Here is a 22,279-nt window from a genome sequence, read left to right as displayed (position 1 = left end):
TGTTTGCTTCTGCAATACTCAATTTACTCTTTGAATCTTCCATAATTGCGCTTCATAATTTGGGCTAAAAATTAGAACCAACTCGTCTTTGACAACAAATGCGGTTTTTAGTTCTTTTCATAGAATAATTGCATTCAGGACATCTGCAGGTTACAAGAAGTCAAATTCAGGAATTTTTATAAACATCTTTAATGACACTTTGAATTAAACTTAAGACATAAATAAATATAGGGTTGTGGGATTTTGGTAGCTTGCTAGTTAGCAGCTAGCTACCGGTAGCCGTAACCCGTCTCGAGCGCAGTGTCTGCGGGTGGCTCAAACTTTTGCCTGACAAGAAAAGTCCGGTGAGTAAAAAAATATATAAATAAATTCATATAATAGACAATATTAAATGGTCATTCCACAACAACAAAAAATTAAAGCTAATTTAATTATAGTAATAAAGAATTTAAGAAATTTTAGACACATGAATTTAAGACACCCTCCATATCGACTGAAAGACTCTAAAAGTGCCTTTAATATTATTCTGGATTAATTTTTTTGCGATTAGATTGAAAACTGAGCTTCTTCCCATCTTCATAATTCTTCTGCAAATTTTTGCATTGTAGAATGACATGTAGCCATCCTCTTTTTGCAAATGTTTTGGGCTTTTCCTTGTTTTAAAACAGAAAAAAATATGGCAGAGGTTTAAAAATAAATTTCATAAAGTGCATAAAATGATAAATTGTTTCTTAAAAAGATCAGATAGTTTTTCTGGTTCTAAATAAATTTTATTCAGCTGGACTGAAGGCAATAATGGCTATTAATATGTTTAACTAGAGACTGCTTTATATTGGGGATCAAAAAACTGTCAAAAATAATAAAAAGAAACTGCTGGTATTGTTTGTTTATAACAAAACAGTCCAACTAAGAGTTAACATGTAAAAAATAAATGGTGGAAAAGTCGCGTTCAGCTCAGTGTTCAGATAATTATGTGGATATTTCTGTTTCAAAAGAAAATATTCGGATCCAAAGTTTGAATTTTCCGGAGTTGCTGCAGAGGTGGATTCCCTTACAAGGACAACACAGTCGGTGTATTATTTGGAGATGGGAGCATGATGCTTTATATTCTGTATTTTCCTGTTTATAGGTCAGAGGAGGATTATAACAACTTCCCAAGTGGGCCCAGCTGGGCCCTGCTTACATTAGGGATTCAGAGCTTTTTGGTGAATAAACTCTGAAGTTTGCTCTGTTTCTCTCTCAGCAGACGGTGATTCATTAGACAATTAAACTAAACTAACATGCAAGGATGAGATGAGAGCTCAAGAATTCAGGATCTGGCATTTTTATCCTTCACAACACATTTAAGATCCATAAAGAGACACTGAGTGACTTTCTGCAGGTTCTGGAAATTTCTGGAGTTTATGGATTCCATAAAGTAAACTTTAGGTTGTGAAGTTACCAGAAGATTCCAGGAAAATATCCAGTAAGTTCTGGAAAGTTCTACGTAAGTCCCAATTTAGTAAAGCTGGTCTCTGAATGTACCCTGTAAGTTTTGGGAAAGTAACCAGAAAGTTGCAGATTAAGTTCCGGGAAAAATCTGGAATATATCTGAGAAAGCAACCAGCAATTTCCAAAAATATCTATTATTTTATGTTCACCACTACACTGCAAAAACACAAAATCTTACCAGGTATTTTTATCTAGTTCCAAGTGCAAATATTGTAGTACACTTGAATTAAGACAAAACTTTATATATATATATATATATATATATATATCCCAGCACTAGTTCCACTGGCAGATTATTTCACTTATGAAAAGACATTTTTCCCATGGAAATGAAAATATCTGCCAGATGAATTAGTACTTTTTACTTGAACACAAGTTATCCAATAATCACACAATAATCGTCACACAACTCTAGTTAGCAGCTTTTTTTTTTTTTTTGTTGGATCCAAAGGCAGCAAAAAGAACAGCTCAAAATCATAACTCCACCACCACCGTGGTTGATTGTATATTTTTATTTGCTCTACTACACTGCAAAAACACAAAATCTTACCAAGTATTTTTGGGCTGGTTTCTAGTGCAAATATCTATATATATTTATATATAGGAGCTCGTTTTAAGTCAATAATTCTTTGCAGATTATTTAAATTCAGGCATTTTTCCCATGTCATTAGTGAAATTATCTGCAAGTAGAACTAGTATTTTTTCATAATGAGAGAATTGTTGCCCTTATATCTTGCTGAAAAGCTACTTATAAGTTTCTTTTGTCTCATTTCACGTGTATTAAGATATCTGAAGTAGAAACTAGAGCAAAAATACTTGGTAAGATTTGGTCTTTTTGCAGTGTAGTAAACTCAGGAAGCAATGGTTCAACTAGTGTATAAAAACAGGTTTGCGTGTTAAGCTATTGAGGAATGAAGTTTATTTTCTGTAGCACTTCAGATAGAAAACAAGTGATGTCAATGAACATAAAAACAAAAGAGAAGTGAGGGTCCAGAGTGTCTCTCAGCTCTCTGCTGGTGGTGGAGCCGCCCTGCGAACCGCCTTGATCAGAGCCTGCTGGATGGCTGGATACAGTTTATAACATCCCTCGATGCAGGTCCGAATCCCCGCCGTCAGCGTCTCCTCTGCCATCTCACCGTCCGACTGCAGCCCAGACACCTGGTTCAGACTGGGCAGGAACGCCACCGTCAGCCCGCCCCGCTTCTCCCCGCTGCCCGACCTCCAGCTGTTCTCCTCCGTGTACGTCGGGTCGACCACGTAGGAGCCGCCATCCTGGCGCATTGAGCAGCCCAGCACCAGGTCGTACATCTCAATCCCGGCGTCCGCCAACGCCATGGAGGCGCAGGTGACGGCGTGGGCCAGAACCGAGCCGCTGTTCTCCAGAACCATGACGTTGACCTCGATCTGAGAGCGCGGATACTTATGGAGGCAGACTGCCGGCTGCAGGCTCTCCTGGAGCATCAGGGAGAAGTCCTTGTCCTGGCTGCCCTGGATCCAGGAGCCGCGCTCCGGGCAGGAAAACGGAGCGAAGCGCATGTCAGTGGTCAGTCTGAGACACACACACACACACACACACACACACACACACACACACACACACACACACACACACACAGAGTGAGTCAAAACACACCAAAACTGTTTTCAGACTGGAGTCAGAAAACAAACTACAGGGCTGGGCGATACAGCTTGAAAGTAAAATCTCAGATTTTTTTTTCCCATACTCAATTCAATTTAGATTTTTTAAAGTTTTTTTTTCTAAAAAATAAATTACAAACAGAAAATATTTTCAAAAAGAGTTTTTATTTTATTTCAATCCCGCTTTCTGTGAGTTAGACGACTGAGAATAATAAACATGATTAATAAACATGATTAATAAACAGCCCTTACCGTCCAGATTTCATGTCAGTCTCATCTTTCCGCTCCGTCTCCCGCGGTCCGTAAACGCAACACAGCACCTTGGTGTTTCCAGCCTCGATGTAAGCGGAACCTTTAGCTTGACTCACCAGGCCGCAGCGGACAAACACCGGCCGCACGTCAACTTGATCCCGCTGGCGACCGTCCGCTCTGGGTCCGTGAGAAGGGAGAACCTCGGCGGGTCGGGACCAGAACAGGAGCGGACTCTGAGACGCCTCAGGCCCGCGAACTCGCTTCGTATCGGTCGGCATGACGCGCTGAAGTGAACAGCCAGAGAAAATGGTCCCCGGTGAACAACAGCTAGCGGAGAAACGTTCCGGGAGCCTATTGACCAATATTGTATTTTTAAATGTTTATGCCAGTGATGTCCAAACTTTTTGCCATTAGAGCAAAAATGTTAAGTTGAGAGAAGAGGAGGGAGACTTTTTTTTATTTTTATGTTATTTTTTTTAAACTAAAATAATTTACTTCTTTAGAGATGTGTCATTTATTTCTACAATAATGTATAAAATTGACAATATAAAAAAAAAAGCAAAATAGTCTAATTTTTCAAGAAACAATTGCTGTATTAGATGACAACTAAATACTTTCCAAAACATTTTGGGGGTTTTATAGTCCTTGGTTTTATTTTTTTATTTTTCCCATTTATTTTTGACAACAAAGGTTGGACAACACTTTCTGGATTTAGCAAAGTGTAATCAATCAATCAATTACAAAAGTATTTGTATCTCAGGACTTTTTTTTCTTACACGTTCATCATGTTACAACCACAAACATCAATGTATTTTTTAACATTTATATGATGGGACAACACATCAATTTTACTCAGTTTTAAAGCAGCTTCTGAACATTTGTTTCCCAGTTAAAGGATCTAAAAAATATTATTAAAAAATGCTGTGAGATCTGAATGAAAAGATAAGCAAACGAAAATGGGCATGAAGATGATTACCAATAAGGAAAAAAAAAATTTTTTTAAACCCAATCAACTCGATGATTAAGATAATAAGGAATTCTTACATTTTTTAAAAATAATTACATATAATATACATGTAAATAAAATTAGTTATAAAATTGTATTTTAAAAAAAAATAAAGTAAGCTATAAATAAATAAATCAAAGCTGATTCAGGAGTAAGGTGCCAACGTTGGCACCTGCGTCTCCTCCATTGCATCAGCCGAGCCGCTGAAGTTTATACCACTGATGTGGCGGGATGGGCTAAAACTGACAGCGGCATTGTCCAATGGGAATCGTGTACTGCTGACGTAGCGCTGCCCTCAGACCAATCAGCGGCCTTCATGGGCGTATTCGTTGGATTCAGGCTTCCCTTTTGGCCGAGCAGCGTGGATCAAGGCGGTGATTCTGGGAGCAGAAACCGATTCATTCTGTGACAACAGCGACTTCTGTGAGTATTATCATGAACTTCTGTGTAAATACACGGCAATAACCAGTTTGTCTGCGCAGGTTACCTGTGATACATGAGCTCCGAGTTATTGAATTTAGCCTGGAAAAATAGGTGTAGCCCTTCAAGGCTAACTAAAGTGTTAGCTTGCTAACGTCATGTCCGCTTGTTTCTCTTCGGGTAAGAGTGAAAAAACAAACGGTTAAACCAGTTTAGTGTCATTTTTTCTACACATGTTGTATAAATACAGTTTATCGGTTCTATTGTTAGTTTCTATTTCTGTCCGGAGAATTAAAACACTTTATTCTCTTGAAAATATCACAAATAAGCTTTAAAAGCAGTTTTAATAAACCAATCACCTCCATTTATGTGTTTGTTTATTCAAAGCCATAAAAATATTAGATACTGTACAATTTTAGGTGATTTCTTTACACATCATAAGACAAAAACAAATGTACTAATATACAGAATGGAATAAAAGAAATAATATAATTTGGAAATTAGTGGGATGAAGAAAAACGTTTGACTGTTGCGGTTTACAGCTTGGTATGATCATAAAATCCTTCTTTATGTAAAACAACATGTTTTTGTAGTACAAAGAGGTGGTGGAATAAACTTATAAAACCAATGAACAGTATAATAAATTTAATGCATTATATCATCAGAAGTATTTAGCCTTGTTGATAATTGAGACACTATTTGTCTGATTGAGTGATTATTCCCAAGAATCTTAATATCTACACAGTATACACCAATAGCATTTATATTTATTAGCAGGTCAAATCCCCAATGTGCTCCGTCAAGTTACATCTTCCAGTAAACCACAGGGGGTTGATATTTCCATCCCATCATAAACGGACCCTGTAGTCAGGACAGGGACAGCAGGCTGTTTTCCATCCGGCCCGTTTGGGCCCTGCAGAGCAGATGAGACCTGCTGTGAGGGTTCCTGGTTATCCACAGATTTTCCCCTGGAGGATTCATCTCTGCACCTTTTTAACTCCACACAGCGGGATTTATGCTGAAGCTACGCTTGTATAGCCACAATTCTTTTTATTCAATGTGAAAAAAGCCAAAACATTTGATATATGAATCATTTTTTTATCTAGCTGGGTAAAAACAGGACAAAATCAATAAATCATCTTGTTTTTATTTAAGTTTCTGATGCATTTTGCAAAAAACTTTTATTAAATCCTTTTTCACTCACAACTTTGCTGTGTAAAAAGGTAGTGAATTTAAAGGTGTGGTTTGTACGCTGCTGAATGAAGGGTGCAGCTAATTGCATTGTTAAAACTCAGCTGTCTGTTAGGATTACTGAGCTGTCGACGCCAAAAGGAAAAAGATGAGACCGAAGGTCGAGGTCTTAAAAATTTACTGTAGTAGAGGGAAGTAGTAGTTAAAGTGGCTGGTTTCTCTCTCTAACATCCCGTTATGTTTGGTCTGTTTAGCAGTAAAACGGCTCTGCAGCAAAGAACAACTGCATTCTCATCAGTATTTTATTCCAAACTGATAAGCTAACATCCTGTCTGCACAGGTGAAGCTGTGAAACAGTTTAAGTAAATCTAATCAGCTACGAAGGACAAGAGAATGTGTTGGGATTATTGTCGTCTTGTGTTAGAAAATCACTTTGCACCAGATGCAGGAAGCTGCAGCTGAGAATGTTGCAGCTAAAGGAGCAGCTGATGGTTCATCTGCAGAAAGCTTCAGGATGTGCAATAGTGTCCAGAAAGCTCTGCAGAACCATGTGGCCACCACTGCAGAGCTTCCTCAGCATCACGAGGAGAATGATTGTGTCTGAGAAAAGCATAAACTGAAATCCTACAAGAACAACGAGGGAAAGCAGAAGTCTGGTGCAGCCTCATTTCTGCTACGTTCTCCTCCTGATTGTTTGGCAAATAACCTCTGTGAAAAGGCCACAACTGCTTTGAAAGGAGCTCAAAGCAGGCAGAAGTGAGAAGAATGAAATCTTATTATCTAAGAATCATTTTGCGCAAAAAATGTAATGAGCATGTTTTGTACAGACTAGCGGTTCTCAACGTGGGCGGTACCGCCCCCCAGGGGGCGTTCAGAGGACGGCAGGGGGCGCTGGCGGACATTTTTACAAAAGGGGGGCGCTGGGTTGCCTTTGGGGTGCGTTTGGTCGAAGGTAAACTTTACACCTTAAATGCACAACAATGCCAGTTTAGACTTTGAGCAACTTGATAAAACTGTATTGTGTAACATTAAACCATGGTTGGCTGCAACTGTATCGATGGCAGCTCTTCTTCTATTCAGTGTTTGTAGCTTCATGGTGCAGCTCTGTTCTCCTGCTACTGGTAGCTAAAATCACGATACCCTCCCTCACTGTGTATCCCTCTGAAAAATGAACCCATTTAAATAAAGAAATCCCTCCATGGGTGATACCACGATAGAGAGCGTTCATTTTATAGCGTTAACACCGGTGCTGTAAGTGGTCCGGTATGAAACGGGGGTGATGGAACAACACAGCACTTTTAAATTTCAATAATCAGAATGCAGAAATAGTTTTCGTTGTTTTAACCTGACATAAACAAAGGTTTATGTCAGTCTGCCTTTTCCCCATCGCTACGTTTCCCGACCACCCTGCACCTTAGGGGGTAAAAAAAAAAAAGACGCGCACATTGCGCAAAACTCTGAATCAGGAGAAACGGGACATAAAACGGAGCGACAAACTAGATATGAATTATGGCATAAAAACAGAGAATCTGACGCTGAACAGTGAAAAATCAACACATGATGTGAAAAACATGACGATTAGGCGGCGCAGCAGGTGATGAGATTACTGATGGTGAGCGTCATAAACGATAAAATAAATCTAGCAACAGGAAAGAAACTAAAGTGAACACAACCATAAACCAAGAGAGGATAAAACTAACCAAAAGAAACTGAATGGAAATGAATGAATAACAAAATGCAAGAATAAACTAAGAAACTAAAGTAAATACAGAGGAATAAACTGGTATGGCAAGACATTTTGAGCAATAATTAATACAGAGGACTGTATGGCAAGAATAAACAGACACTATTTCCAGATAAAAAGTAAAATAATGTTGTTGAAATGTTATGGGTTTGTTGAGACCACATCTAGTACTGAGATTAAATATCTTACAGACCATAACAGTAAAGAACTGATCTCTTATTTATGTTTTTAATTAGATTTGATATATTTATTTCTTCAATATTATTTTTCATGTCAGTGTTAATGTCATGAGGCTGATGACTCCATGACACTTTCAATTTGACTCATTAGGATTTGATTTAGAACCAGATTTGTTCTTTGTAATTTCTGTCCAGTAAAACTATTAATCTATAATCAATAGACAGATCTATATAAAGATATAATCCATGTTTCTGTCTCATATTTGTATGGCATTAAAAGGATCTGGAACTTTTGTTTTTCCACTGAAAGCTCTGGTTTGAACAATAAATGCCATGTGGGTGAAATTTTATGGATGATGCTCTGATGTCCCATTTTCCTGAAGGCAGCACAGAGCTGCACCACCAGAAACTGACAAACACTGAAGAGAAGAAGAGCTATGATTAATGTGGTTACAGTTCTATCCATGTTTTAATGTTGCAGAGCTCAGTCGTTTGCAAATAGATCAAAGTTTAAACATCTTTTATCTGGTCATTTTGTGGAATATTTAACAACTAGAAAATGACAAAGAATAATAATATTTTATCCTCTCTGACTGGCTGCTGTTAGGCCTACAGATTTTAAGTTGAATGGCCATTAAATTTTTTGTAGACGCCTGTAAAAATAATTTCTATTCCCATGGCTTTTTTGTTCTCTGGGAAATTATTTTTGATGATAAATACAGAAACGAGCATAAAAATCAAAACATCTACAATAGTGATAGTAATATTAATGATAAAATAATAGTCAGTGCAAAGTAGCCTGTAAATTCTTTGGTGGGGGGCAGTGAGGGACATGGACATGGGTTGGGGGGTCGCTGGGCTGAAAAAGGTTGAGAAACACTGGTATAGACCATTTACCTTGTTACCTTCCTTGTTTTTGTTCTTCAGAAAGCTGATTCAGAATGGATTCATCTTTGAGTGCAGCTCAAATTCGGCAAAAGTTTATCGACTTTTTCATCCGCTATGAGCACCAGTACGTTCATTCCTCGTCCACCATTCCTCTGGACGATCCCACGCTGCTGTTCGCCAACGCCGGCATGAACCAGGTAGAAGTCGGGACGTTTCCAACCTTTTCTTCAGATTATTATTAGACTGGAAGGAGAGCAGACCTCAGAGGTGTTTTATTTTGTTGTTTATTCTTTCTGTTAGTTCAAGCCGATCTTCCTGAACACCATCGACCCGTCTCATCCCATGGCCAAGCTGCGGCGCGCGGCCAACACTCAGAAATGCATCCGTGCCGGAGGAAAACACAACGACCTGGACGACGTCGGGAAAGATGTCTACCACCACACCTTCTTTGAGATGCTGGGGTCCTGGTCCTTCGGGGACTACTTTAAGGTACGGACTCTTTGTTTAGTCTGTCAGAAATGAGACGAACTGAAGATCAACTGGTTTCAAATCTGATACCGATATCTCAGGGTCAGTATTGGCCGATCCGATACAGAAAACATCATTGAGTTGAATTGACGATTTCCTCTTTCTGCCCTCAGCAACTGGCCTGTAAAATGGCTCTGGAGCTGCTGACTGAGGAGTTCGGGATTCCCATCGATCGGCTGTATGTCACCTACTTCGGGGGAAACGCCGACGCAGGCCTGGAGCCCGACCTGGAGTGCAAACAGATCTGGATGGATCTGGGGTGAGTCTGATTTTTAACTTGCTGTGATATTTCAGATGCGAGGCTTTCACCTCTAACTAAAGAAATTTACATAGAAATACCAAACTTCGCACTGAACTGTAAAGATGGAACCCTAAAAAACCTTTTTGACAGTTCATCAGCAACAGAAAAGTTGATTTGTTGGGGTTAGTTGCATTTTAAGCCGATACCGAAATAAAGACGGCGGTACCATCCCAGAACAGGGAGGAGAAACCGTCCAAACAGAGTCTGCTGTGGGATTCCAAAAGCACTTTATGCGGTTCTGTTCAGAAATGTAAACACTCCTTAAGCTACACCTTAGTGATAAAATCCATTTTGTTGCTGCAGTGTGGCCGAGGAGCGCATCCTGCCGGGAAGCATGAAGGACAACTTCTGGGAGATGGGAGACACCGGCCCATGCGGCCCCTGCAGTGAGATCCATTACGACCGGATCGGAGGCAGGGACGCGTCTCACCTGGTGAACATGGACGACCCCAACGTGCTGGAGATCTGGAACCTGGTGTTCATCCAGTTCAACAGGTCAGCCGCACCAAGCAGCTGGGTTCGTGCCAGAAATGATTGAAAATGCTTCAGTTTGGTGTTTTAAAGGTTTGAAAAGTCCTGGATTTCTTTCTGAAGTCCTTGAAAGTTGTTGATATTCAAACTGCAATCTAATGTTTGATAGAAACATAAATAAAAACTGGCTGTCTGAAGATTAGTCAGACTAAACTTTTCTTGTTTTCTGCTAGAATCACTGAAATCATTTCTGTTTGCAGAGAGTCGGAGACGGAGCTGAAGCCTCTACCTAAGAAGAGCATCGACACCGGGATGGGACTGGAGCGCCTCGTCTCCGTCCTCCAGAACAAAATGTCCAACTACGACACCGACCTCTTCGTCCCATACTTCGAGGCCATCCAGAAGGTACCAGAAAACACCTGGATTATTCCTCACCGAAGACGCAAACCGCAACTTTAACAAACATCAGAGGACTTTAGTCACAAATCAGGATGTGAAAAAACTGATTTCAGGTTTTAAAAGATGGAAAAGAGCTAAACCTGCTGCAGTAGCCAATTAATTAACGGCACTATAAACTAAAATGTAATTTCCATTATTAATTGGAAGAGCAATTTTGTTTACATACATAAAATAATAGAACAATAAATAAATTCAAAATTAAAACAAACACAACCAAAGCAGGAATGAAGGAATTATGGTTCTTTTATTTTCTTTTTTATTTAAAACATCTTCTAGTGTGTGGAGTTTTTTTTTTTATGTAACTAAAGTTTATTAAATTTCAGAGAGTAAACGTGTATTATTATTATTATTATTATTATTATTATTATTATGCCTCTATCACTTTATTCCTTGAAAAGGCCTAAATATTGTCGTCCATCTCAGTAATTTCTAGGACAACATGTTGTTCCTGAAAGCATTTTTGGCAGCAGATTGTTCTGCAGAATGAACTGGAAATGATTTTGTCCTCAGGGTACGGGGGCTCGACCGTACACCGGTAAAGTTGGCGCTGATGATGTCGACGGCATCGACATGGCGTACCGCGTCCTCGCCGACCACGCCCGCACCATCACCATCTCTCTGTCGGACGGCGGGCGGCCCGACAACACGGGCAGAGGGTGAGTGGGAGCCATTTTTAAAATGTTATTTTTTTTTATTTATTGTTTATCGTTCCACCTTTTAACCTTCGTCTCTGTGGGTTTCTGTCCAGCTACGTGTTGAGGAGGATCCTGCGTCGTGCGGTTCGTTATTCCCATGAGAAGCTCGGCGCTCAGAGGGGATTCTTCGCCTCTCTGGTGGATGTGGTGGTCGACTCTCTGGTGAGAGTTTCATCTCTTATCATGTGCTGGTCTATCTTTCTTTACTTTGTGATAAATTTACGATAAATTTGCTATAAATCTGCAGGGCGACGCTTTCCCAGAGTTGAGAAAAGACCCAGAAATGGTGAAGGACGTCATAAACGAGGAGGAGACGCAGTTCCTCAAAACGCTCAGCAGAGGGCGCCGCATCCTGGACAGGAAGATCATGAGCCTGGGAGACTGCAAGACGATCCCGGGTGAGTTTGAGCCTAGATGCAGGAATTTAGTGAAAACCTGGACTTTGCTCTCCTGTTTCTCCTCGTTTTTTTACCTGGGAATTTCTAAACATCTGGAGGATTTTATCGATTAATCAAATTTTTGGTTTTTGATGATTTAGTATTTGGGAAATCTTTTTTTTTTTTTCACTAATCCACTCCCTGAGTGGTTCGGAGTGATGTCACCACACCCAGATCCGCCATCTTGTTTCTATTTATTTGGACTTTGAATTCAGGTCAACTTTGTGACAAGATGTTATTCTAAGACTTTTTACATTTTTCATAACAAGAATGAAGTCATAATATTACAAGAATACAGTCTTAGTAATACGGCAATAAAGTCAAACTAATACAAGTAAGAAGTACAGAATAAACCTGCAGAATTGGGAGAATTTTATGAGAAACCAACACAAAGAAACCCAATTATGCAAGTTTTTTTCTTATTAAAAGAACTTTTTTCTCATAATTGTGTCTTTTTCTGTGAATATTATGATCATATTCTTGTAATTAAACATTCTGGTAGCCTGGCCCTGTTGGTTTGTTGTGCAACTCTCAGAAGGGATGATCGAAATAAAAGCCACTTTTTGAAATATTTTCTGTTGTTTGTTAACAACAGATGGGCAGATTTCTTTTAGAGCTGAGCTGTGTAGATTGATTATCTCTATTATTACAGTTTTTTCTTTTGGCACAGACTGGTCAGTATGATTTTGAAACCTATCTTAAGGTTTTACAATCATTTATCTATGTTATCCAAACGTATACAGTAAATGCAACTTTACTAACAATTTCACCCGTATGTAATTTTAGCATTAATGTAATGTCTCTGAATTATCGGTGTAAAATGGGAGACATGTAAAGATTTTTAATGTGAAAAAATTAGATTAAAATCATATCTGGTATGAAAGAAAATGGGCGATTTTATTTTACAGTCGTATCAGCCAGCTACAGTTTAAACCCAGCGCTGCTGGAACGGGCTGAACCTCAACTCTCATCTCTTACCGAGTGTTTCAGTCAGTTTGAGAAAAGGTTGTAGCATCGATAACGAGATGCGAACATTCACAAGTCTTTCCATAATCCAGGTAATGATACAGCAGTCCTGTGGTTGAACGTAGCTTCAGGTGTGCTCGTCTCCTGATGCTTTAACCGGCCGCCACGTTTCCCCAGGTGACACAGCATGGCTGCTGTACGACACGTACGGCTTCCCTCTGGACCTGACCTCGCTCATCGCCGAGGAGAAGGGCATGGAGGTGAACCTGGCCGCATTCGAGGAGGAGAAAAAAGCTGCACAGGTGAGGAGAAAGAAATAAAAAACAATCAACTTACACACAATTATCCATTAACGGCTTATTAAGTTAAAATCAGTTCCTGTACTGAACTTGTAACTTGTCGCGTTTCTCAGCTGAAGTCTCAGGGCAAAGGAGCCGGAGGCGAGGACCACATCATGCTGGACATCTACGCCATCGAGGAGCTGAGGAACCAGCAGGTTCCGGCCACAGACGACTCTCCCAAATACAGATACGCCTCAGAGGAGAACGGGACCTACGGTTGGTGATGCTCTCCGACTGCTCGTTGCGTCTGGGCGCTCCGGCTGGGCGCTCCGGCTGGGCGCTCCGGCTGCGCGTTGCGGCTGGGCGCTCCGGCTGCGCGTTGCGGCTGGGCGCTCCGGCTGCGCGTTGCGGCTGGGCGCTCCGGCTGTGCGTTGCGGCTGCGCGCTCCGGCTGCGCTCACAGATGCTGACGGTTTCTGTCGTCTTAAGAATTTCAGCCGACCTCCGCCACGGTGCTGGCTCTGCGGCGGGACCGCGCCTTCTGCCAGGACGTGACCACGGGCCAGGAGTGCGGCGTGCTGCTGGACCAGACGTCCTTCTACGCGGAGCAGGGCGGCCAGACGTTCGACGAGGGCTACATGCTGCGAGAGGACGACAGCTCTGAGGATGTAGGTGCCACAAACGTAGAGTTAAGCGTGGACTGTTCATTATGCTGGGATATTTGGCTTAATGATGACATTTCGGGTTTTTTTTAAAACCAGTTTAATACATTTCTTCACTTTCTTTTCTAAAAAAGAAATTACAAAATAAACATTTTCAAAAAGCGTTTTTCATTTGAGTTGTACGGTGGAGTATTAGGGCTGAACTGGACGATAAATTGTCCCAGAATTTATGATAAAAAATAAAACTACTCATTCTCATTTTGAAAACCAGCTTTCCTTCATTTTTAAATAATTTTACTTTAAAGATTAGAAATGGCAGAAATAAAACGATGGTTCCTTAAAAAACACTTTTCCTGGAGGAGGAATTTATTGAAAACTAGAAGCTTTTCTTTTTGTCAGGGGGTCGTTTAAGTTTTCAGCTCTAAACAACTTTTTTAGTTGAAAGTTTTTTAATTAATTTTATACAGGCAGACGTTTTATTTGTCAGAAAATAGTCAGATTCTGACCTTTGACCCAACCTGGCAATAAAACCTGGTTTAATGTTTTCCCTTGGAGAAGCAGTTATTTCCAGTTCTCTGCTGGTTCTGACCTCAGGTTTGCTGCGTTTGTTTCTCTGCAGCGGATGGAGTTCACCGTGAAGAACACGCAGGTCCGGGGCGGTTACGTTCTACACATCGGAACCGTCTACGGAACGCTGAAAGTCGGAGACCGGGTCACCCTGCATATCGACGAGGTGGGAAATCTTTCCTCTTTCTTTCCGACTTCTCCGTCTCTGCGGCTGAAAACGACAAACATTCGTGTTTCCAGGCTCGCAGGCGGCCGATCATGAGCAACCACACGGCCACGCACATCTTAAACTTCGCCCTGCGCGGCGTTTTGGGCGAGGCGGACCAGAGGGGCTCGCTGGTCGCTCCGGATCGCCTGCGCTTCGACTTCACAGCCAAAGGAGCTCTGAGCACCGGAGAGATCCGCCGCACCGAGGAGATCGCTTGTGCCATGATAAAAGATGCAAAGGTTGGTGAAAAGATCCGAATTTAAGCTTTGACTTTTGTAATCTTGCTAATCTAAGATAATCTAAACCAGGGATTAGTCATGATGAATCGATTACTGAAATAATCGTCAACTAATTTATTGATCAGTCGTTAACACGGAGCTTACCGACTCCATTTGGTGAAAGAACAACACAGTCAGAGCAGGAATTAAACCAAAACTGTACAAAAATATGAACTTTAAGATGAAAAATCTTCTCTGTGTGTTTGACTCAGAACTTCTCCAATAGCAGGTTTAGCTTCACCTGGTTCAGATTCTGTAAAACATAAAATAAAATCTCCTTTTATTAATTATTAACACCTTTATTATGTGAATAAAGGTGTTAATATTCAATAATATTAGTTATTAATAACTACCAATAATAAAATGTATTAATATAATTATTAAAATGAATAATAAAATAATTATTTTAATAAAAATTAGTAAGATATTAATAATAAGATAATAAACAGATTAGTAGACAGAACTTTTTCTAATATTCTGTTAAAAAAAGGTTAAATAAAATGCTGCAGAACAACTTAGCACTTTATCTGATTTATTTAATCTGATTTATCCATAATTATAATAGTTCAGGTTGGATAAATTAGACTTAGCAGAAGAAAAACAGATAAAATATGAATAACAAACTGGATCTGTTGTCCTAGTTAAAGTAAATCTGGTTAATTTAAGTTTAGGTTGGCCAGAAACTGACAGACTGAAGTTGGGCATTGTTGACAAAAGTTTATAAAACGCATTCTATGGAACTAAATTGGGGCCAAAAGTTTGTTCAAACCAAAAATGTTTAAAACTATATAAAGTATTTTGATTCTGCAGCCGGTGTACGCCATGGAGGCCCCGCTGGCTCAGGCCAAGGCCATCCAGGGTCTGCGCGCCGTGTTCGACGAGACCTACCCCGACCCGGTCCGAGTCGTCTCCATCGGCACCCCGGTCCAGGAGCTGCTGGACGACCCCAACAGTCCCGCCGGGTCCCTCGCCTCCATCGAGTTCTGCGGCGGAACGTGAGTAGAGAGCATGATCGATTTTAAACATTTTATTTAAAATATCTCTGTTTGCAAATATAGAGAAGTATGGAAACATACGGCAGTACAAAAATACAAAAATATTATTACAGAGTGTTGGTAAAGTTTAAAGAAGACGTCTCTCATTTTGATTTAACAAAAGTTTCTGACGATTTTTCCACAATAAATCAGGGATAAAGTTTTTCCAATAGAAAACAAATGAAGGATGGAAATAGTTTTGTTTTTACAAGTGGAAGGAAAACGAGCTTTACCTCTTCCTTACAGCAGGTGGCGCCGTTGTCCCATTTCATGGTGATCAAGTTGAATTTAAAAAAATGCTCAAGATTCACACATTTCAACCTGCAAATGATAGAAAACGAGATTTTTCCTTCCCACAGCAACAGCAGCTCTTTATCTAAATGAGCTACAGCAACATTTAATTTTCCTTTAGTGTCGATATTTGAAAACTTCAATACTTCCAGCAGAAAAAAACCCAGCAATGAAGCAAGAAATTAAGGGTTAAAAGTAAATGAGCGCCAAAAATATCTGATAAATTTAGCATTAATTGTGATTAATTGATTTTTATCAGCTAATTTATTCGTTAACTGGAGTGTAGAGACTCAAAACTAAAGCATAAGCTGAAAACGCAGCAAATGAAGAGAAATAAAAAACCACAATAGAAACATTTTGTATTAAAGATGAGAAAAGGCCATTATTTGTCTGTAAATGTTTTACTCCTCAAGTTGTTCAGATTCTGTGGAATAAATAAAATCGACGGGCAGACGATCAGAAAACGAGCTTCAGAATCCCCCCCAGCGCCCCCCCCCCCCACAGTGCCCCACGGTGACGCCCCCCCCCACAGTACCCCCTGGTGGCGGCCACAGCGCCCCCTGGTGGCACCCCCCCACAGCGCCCCCTGGTGGCGCCCCCCCCACTGCAACCCCTGGTGGCGCCCCCCCCACTGCAACCCCTGGTGGCGCCCCCCCCCACTGCAACCCCTGGTGACGCCCCTCCACAGCGCCCCCTAGTGACGCCCACCGCGCCCCCTGGTGGCGCCCCTCCACAGCGCCCCCTAGTGACGCCCACCGCGCCCCCCACCGCACCCCCTGGTGGCGCCCGCCCACAGCGCCCCCTGGTGGCGCCCCCCCCACAGTGCCTCCTGGTGGCGGCCACAGCGCCCCCTGGTGGCCTCCATGTCCAGTTTCTCTAAAAGCTGCTGATTGCTGCTGCGTTTCTGTTATTAAAGTATTAGATTTCTGCTGCCTGACGCCTCCTGCTGTCGCTCTGAATCAGCCGCCTCTCCTCCTCCTCCTCTCTTCCTCCTCCTCTCTTCCTCCTCCTCCTCCGTCTTGCTGCTTCCTGCTCTCTTTCTGCAGCTCGGTCAGTAATGCGCCGCTGTCTCCTCTGTCCGCAGCCATCTGCAGAACTCGGGTCACGCTGCGCCCTTCGTCGTGGTTTCAGAGGAGGCCATCGCTAAGGGCATCCGCCGCATCGTCGCCGTGACGGGAGCTGAAGCCCAGAAGGTCGGAGACTCGCATGATGCAAATTAAAAATATAAAAAATCGCTGCCGTCTCCCAGAATGAAGCACTTATTATGTCGTCACCTTCCTTTATTTTCTTTACCTACATTATCTTTTAGGAAAAAAAGAGTTAGTGATTCTTTTTATTGTTTGTTTTCTGCCAAAATATTTAGCACAAAATGTCATTTATTTAAACTTAAATAATGTTTTAGGAAAAAAAAGTTGGTGATTTTATTTATTTAATTTTTACCTAAATCATGATTGATTTTTGTCCTTTTTTTTGTCGATAATTTACCAGCAAAGTGTTTTTGAATTGAAAATGTTGCTTATTTTGTCAATTTTTAAAAAGTTTCCAGTTAAAAAGTGATGAATTAATTACAGATCCTGCAATGAAGTAAATTTAAAATTTGTACTCGAGTCCAATTGATGCCTAATTTTATTCTTATTTTGGTTGCTGATTGGCAAATTTTTACTGAATTTAACAACGAAAGAATTGAACACAGAAGTAGGAATTCTCTAATTTTCACGTTTTGCTGGTGAAACTTTAATGAGGTTGAAAGGAAAAGTCTCCTCCGACCCTGAAGACATTTTGTTTTCATTGTCTTTCATCTTCCTCAGTGGATTTTGCTGTTCTTGTTTTTCCTCCTCCTCTGACTCCTTCCCTCCTCGTTTTCCTGCAGGCGCATCGGAAAGCCGACGCCCTGCGTCTGTCCCTGTCCGCTCTGGGAGACAAAGTGAAGCAGCAGACGTCCCCGAACAAAGACGTGCAGAAAGAAATCGCCGACATGACCGAGGTGGGCGGCGTCTCGGCGCTTCAGAGCCGCTCTTTGTTTCCGCTTTAACGCTTCGGTGTCGCCTGCAGTCCATAGGCACGGCCCTGATCTCTCAGTGGCAGAAGGACGAGATGAGGGAGGCGCTGAAGGCTCTGAAGAAGACCATGGACGACCTGGACCGCAGCTACAAGGCCGACATCCAGAAGAGAGTCCTGGAGAAGACGAAGGAGGAGATCGAGAACAACCCCAACCAGCCGCTGCTCATCATGGAGATGGAAACCGGAGCCTCAGCAAAAGTAAGAGGCACAGGGTTCATAAAATACTTAAAATGACACGAAGCTCCGTTTGGTGTTTTTAAGTGTAGAGAACTGCCTGATCGCTGCGTTGCAGCGCCGCCCTGCTGGAGGGCAGAAAGCTGCTCGCTAGCTCTGACTAGCATCGGTTTTAGCTGTTAAGTTCACAACATAAATCTTAAATGTATGAAAGAAAAACGGAGGCAATGCTTCACTACTAACTGTCAACTAGAAAACAAGGTCAGGAAAAAGTTTTAATAAAAAAAAATCTAAGGACAATGACACTGAACTACTTCAGCTGAAGTAGTTCAGTTATGCTAGCTTGACTATGACAAACATAACATGTAGATGTTCTGTGGAATTCTGTGTGTTTCAGTTATAAAGGAAAAACAGGCGACATGAACACCAACTCTGACAAATCATCAGTAGAGCAGGTGCCTCAGTTAGCTAATCTACCACCGCAGTGTTAGCTTAGCTATTAGCAGTGGTAGCTAATCTACCACCGCAGTGTTAGCTTAGCTATTAGCAGTGGTAGCTGATCAACCACACTGATAATCGCTAAATAAATATCATGGTTGAAAACATAAAACTGTAACAGACTGAATGTTTGGGAAACGTTTGAGTTTTTTTTTTTTTTTTTTTTTTTTTTGGTGTCTAGTCCTGGTGCATATAATGGTGGTGTTGGTTGCTACGGCAACAAGTCGTAGCAACCAACTTTTCTTTTCATGGTTTTTCTGTGTTGTTTTTTCCTTTTGCTGTGGTGAACTGCACTAAATTAATATTTACACCTGCAGGTTTTGTTTTATTTAACAAATTGTTCCATTAACTAAACATGGCGCCGCGGCGATGGATGGCATGTAAAAGAGTCACCTTGTTTCCCTTTATCCAGATGTGAAGAATAACATCCAACGTGTTATTTTTTACTTCAGGCTCTAAACGAGTCGCTGAAGCTGCTGAAGAGCCAGTCGCCGCAGACTGCCGCCATGTTGTTCACTGTTGACCCTGATGCTGGTAAAATCACCTGTCTGTGTCAGGTTCCTCAGGTACGACACTCATCCACACCAATCATCCCTTATGAATAACTCACTTACTTAAAACTGGACTTTTAGGATATTTGGCATCAGATTAACAGGATTGAATGATGAAAAAGATAAAAGTTTGACATATAGAGCAACAATTTTTAGTTTTGCAAAGAGTTGGTAAAATTGCCTTTATCTATTTTCCTACCAAATCTAAATTTAGTTTAGATTAATTTAGTTTATCTTAGTTTAGTTTACCCTCCCTAATCTCACCCAGGTACAGTCTAGGTTGGTCTATCTTAGCTGTTCTTGGTTCTTAGTTGATGTTGATTCATGCTAATTAATTTTAATGTAAAGCTACATTATGCTACCTTTGTAATCTTTAATCTTGCCTTGACTTACCTCAAAATTTTTTTTATTTATTTAATTTAGTTTAGCTTTGCTAAAATTCTTAGCCTCTTTAACTTATAGTTTAGCATAGCTTATTGCAGCCTTAGTCAAACTGCTTAATTTGGTTTATTAGCTGATTTTTTAATTCTAGCTAAATTTCTATTACTTTTGCTTACCAGTATTTATCTTAGCTTAGCTTAATTTAATGTAGCTAAATGTAGTGTAGCCTAGCCTTGCTAAATCCACCTTTGGTTAAAAAGTTTTGCTTGACCTATCTTAGTTTTCTATATCTTGTCTCAGGTTAATCAGCGTTAGCTTTGTCAATCTTAATTATTATTTTTTTTCCACCTTGGCTTCATTTAGCCTAGGTAGCTTAGCTTGCCATCTTAACCTTTATCTAATTTTAGCTTAGTTGTTTTTATTTGTTTAGATTAGTTCAGCCCAAATTAAGCTAATGTATCATGATCTTACATTAGCTTAGTTTAGCCTATCTATGCTTGTTTTGCTAACGTTACCGTAGCATGTCCATGTCCCTATGCTAACAGTTTTCATGGAAACATGAAAGCTGCTTTAGAAATGCTGATCGCAGACACATTTCAGGAATGTTTTGATTTTGAAGTTCTCCCTCTTCTTCTGCAGGACGTGGCAAACCGCGGCCTGAAGGCCAGCGAGTGGGTTCAGGAATTGTGCCCTCTGCTGGACGGAAAAGGCGGCGGCAAAGACATGTCGGCACAGGCGACGGGCAGAAACACGCAGTGCCTGCAGGAGGCGCTACAGATGGCTAACGAGTTCGCTCGACTCAAACTGGGAGAAAACTGAAGGGAAATACTCCATCTCCGTTTTCCTCGTTTTTTTCTTCCCCATGTAGGTCAGACAGAAAACTAAACCAGCAGAAAATGAGCCACTCGTATTTATTGAGTCTGGGTGGAGCTTGAATACGAAGCGTCTTCTCATGCACTTTTACCTGGAAGGAGATGCGTTCGCTACTTAATTGCATGTTTAAGTGAGAAGGGAAAAGAAATGCTAGCGTTGGCATCTTGCTAGGTCCGTGCGGCTGAGGGAAAATAACTCAAATTACTTCAGCTCCTGATAATCCGCCCGTTTTAATGCTTCCTCCTCCTTTTGAGTCTTTACACCATCGACAAGTTCTGGGTTTATTCTGTGTATCTTCTGAAGCTTAATCTGATCCAAACCAGGTAGAAACTGGTTTATCATTTTTTTAAAAAACTCTTTTTTTATGATTTTGCTGTAAAATGATTAATGATGTCTGTGTTAAATGATGTCTGTGTAAACTCCCCACTGACATTTAGAGTTTCTGATCATCGCTGCTGCTGCTGCTGCTTGGTGTCGATAATGATGGAATAAACCTGCCTGGCGAAAGCGTCCGCTTCCTGTGCGATTCCTTTCAGAGCCGCTCATGTGAAGGTCGGCGAGCAAAACCACAAACCGTTGGAACTTTAATAAGATGGACGGCAGTTAATGAGCCGCCAGCCTCTCCTGATGCTGATCGATGTTATTAAACCAACATCAAGTGATGGCGACTCGCTTCCTTCATTAGGCCCTTGTTTCCTCCCTTGTTTTCTTCAATTCTTTTAATTTTTTCCCTTGTCTCCTACTTCCTTTGTTTTCCTTCGTTGATTATCTTTTTCTTGCCTTGTGTGCTTCCTTGTATCCTACTTCCTTCCCTTCCATGTGTCCTTGTTCTTTAAAGGTTTGTGTCCTTTTTTTGTCTACTTCCCTCCTCGTGTCCTTCCTTGTTTAATTCATTCCTTGTACCCTTCCTCTCTTCTTTGTTCATTCATTCCTTATGTTTTAATTCCTTCCTTGTGTCCTTTCTTTCCTTCCTTACACTATTTCTCTTTTGTGTCCTTCCTCCTTCTTCCTTGTACTCTTCCTGTCTTCTTTTCCTCCTTGTGTTCTTTTATTTCATTCTTTCCTTTGTTGTGTCCTACTTCCCTTTGTGTCCTTCCTTTCCGTTCTTCCTTGTGTCCTACTTCCTTTGTCCTTCATTCCGTTTTTCCTCATTTTAAACTTAAAACCTGCTCATTGTTTACATATCAGGCATAAATTTGTTTTGTTTTTATTATTTTATAATCTAAAATATTAAATCCGAGATGCGTCTCGTATTTCCAGGATTAAATTCCCAGACGCTTCGTTTGTTTCATGAAGTTTTTATTTTCACAACAGCAGAAAAACCAAAGCGGAGTCACGAGTTACAGATGTTCCAGTGGTTAATACATGAGTGCTGATGCTTCCAACGTGTGAAAGGATCGGACCGGGCCTGGTTGCTACCGTCAACAGAACCGCTGCAGAATAAAACCTTTTACTGAAACGTTTCCGGTCGTTTTTACCAGATTCCCAAACATTTGCTTCTGTCGGCTGACGCTGCAAAATATGTAAAGAAAAATCTAATTTTATGGTTTGTATCCACTTTTCATTAATTATTACATTTGTTTGTTTTTTTTCTTCAAATTTTTGAGGTTTGAAACCCAGAAAATTCTATAAAAAAAAAAATCTTGACTTTTCAATCTAAAAATTTCCTTGTTTCTCTTTTTTTCTAGGAAATGTCTGAGATCAATCTGAAAATTTCTGAATTTTAGCAGAAATTTAATTTTTTTTAAATCTAAA

The 22,279-nt window shown here is 40.7% G+C and overlaps 2 protein-coding genes across 2 annotated transcripts; one reads left to right on the top strand and one right to left on the bottom strand.

Moving 5' to 3' along the window:
• Window positions 1–2,387: 2,387 nt before the first annotated feature.
• On the bottom strand, window positions 2,388–3,685 carry exosc6 (exosome component 6). Its single transcript, XM_008412565.3, has 2 exons — window positions 3,382–3,685; window positions 2,388–3,040 (listed from the first exon to the last, which is right to left on the bottom strand). Exons 1-2 carry the CDS (start codon window positions 3,657–3,659, stop codon window positions 2,494–2,496), a joined length of 825 nt encoding a protein of 274 aa, XP_008410787.1. The 5' UTR covers window positions 3,660–3,685; the 3' UTR covers window positions 2,388–2,493.
• A 985-nt stretch (window positions 3,686–4,670) lies between these two features.
• aars1 (alanyl-tRNA synthetase 1) lies at window positions 4,671–21,032 on the top strand. Its single transcript, XM_008412566.3, has 20 exons — window positions 4,671–4,810; window positions 8,849–9,006; window positions 9,110–9,298; window positions 9,451–9,596; window positions 9,942–10,133; window positions 10,370–10,514; window positions 11,079–11,224; window positions 11,317–11,425; window positions 11,511–11,661; window positions 12,844–12,968; window positions 13,079–13,223; window positions 13,436–13,614; window positions 14,228–14,341; window positions 14,416–14,622; window positions 15,472–15,656; window positions 17,071–17,179; window positions 17,857–17,970; window positions 18,039–18,245; window positions 19,172–19,285; window positions 20,291–21,032. The coding sequence occupies exons 2-20, from the start codon at window positions 8,863–8,865 to the stop codon at window positions 20,468–20,470; spliced, it is 2,901 nt and encodes a 966-aa protein (XP_008410788.2). The 5' UTR covers window positions 4,671–4,810; window positions 8,849–8,862; the 3' UTR covers window positions 20,471–21,032.
• Window positions 21,033–22,279: the final 1,247 nt, after the last annotated feature.

This window comes from Poecilia reticulata, chromosome 6 (genome assembly GCF_904066995.2).
Source record: "Poecilia reticulata chromosome 6, P_reticulata-male-v2, whole genome shotgun sequence".
In the NCBI taxonomy this organism is placed as follows: Eukaryota; Metazoa; Chordata; class Actinopteri; order Cyprinodontiformes; family Poeciliidae; genus Poecilia; species Poecilia reticulata.
The sequence above is the reverse complement of the archived record's forward strand: the minus strand, read 5'-3'. Positions and strand labels throughout refer to the sequence as shown.

Coding starts and splice junctions, on each gene's coding strand:
- aars1 (XM_008412566.3), top strand. CDS start 8,863: ATGGATTCATCTTTGAGTGCAGCTCAAATTCGGCAAAAGTTTATCGAC. Junction 11,225..11,316: donor CCCGACAACACGGGCAGAGG/GTGAGTGGGAGC, acceptor GTTTCTGTCCAG/CTACGTGTTGAGGAGGATCC. Junction 18,246..19,171: donor AAACCGGAGCCTCAGCAAAA/GTAAGAGGCACA, acceptor TTTTTACTTCAG/GCTCTAAACGAGTCGCTGAA.
- exosc6 (XM_008412565.3), bottom strand. CDS start 3,659: ATGCCGACCGATACGAAGCGAGTTCGCGGGCCTGAGGCGTCTCAGAGT. Junction 3,041..3,381: donor ACTGACATGAAATCTGGACG/GTAAGGGCTGTT, acceptor TGTGTGTCTCAG/ACTGACCACTGACATGCGCT.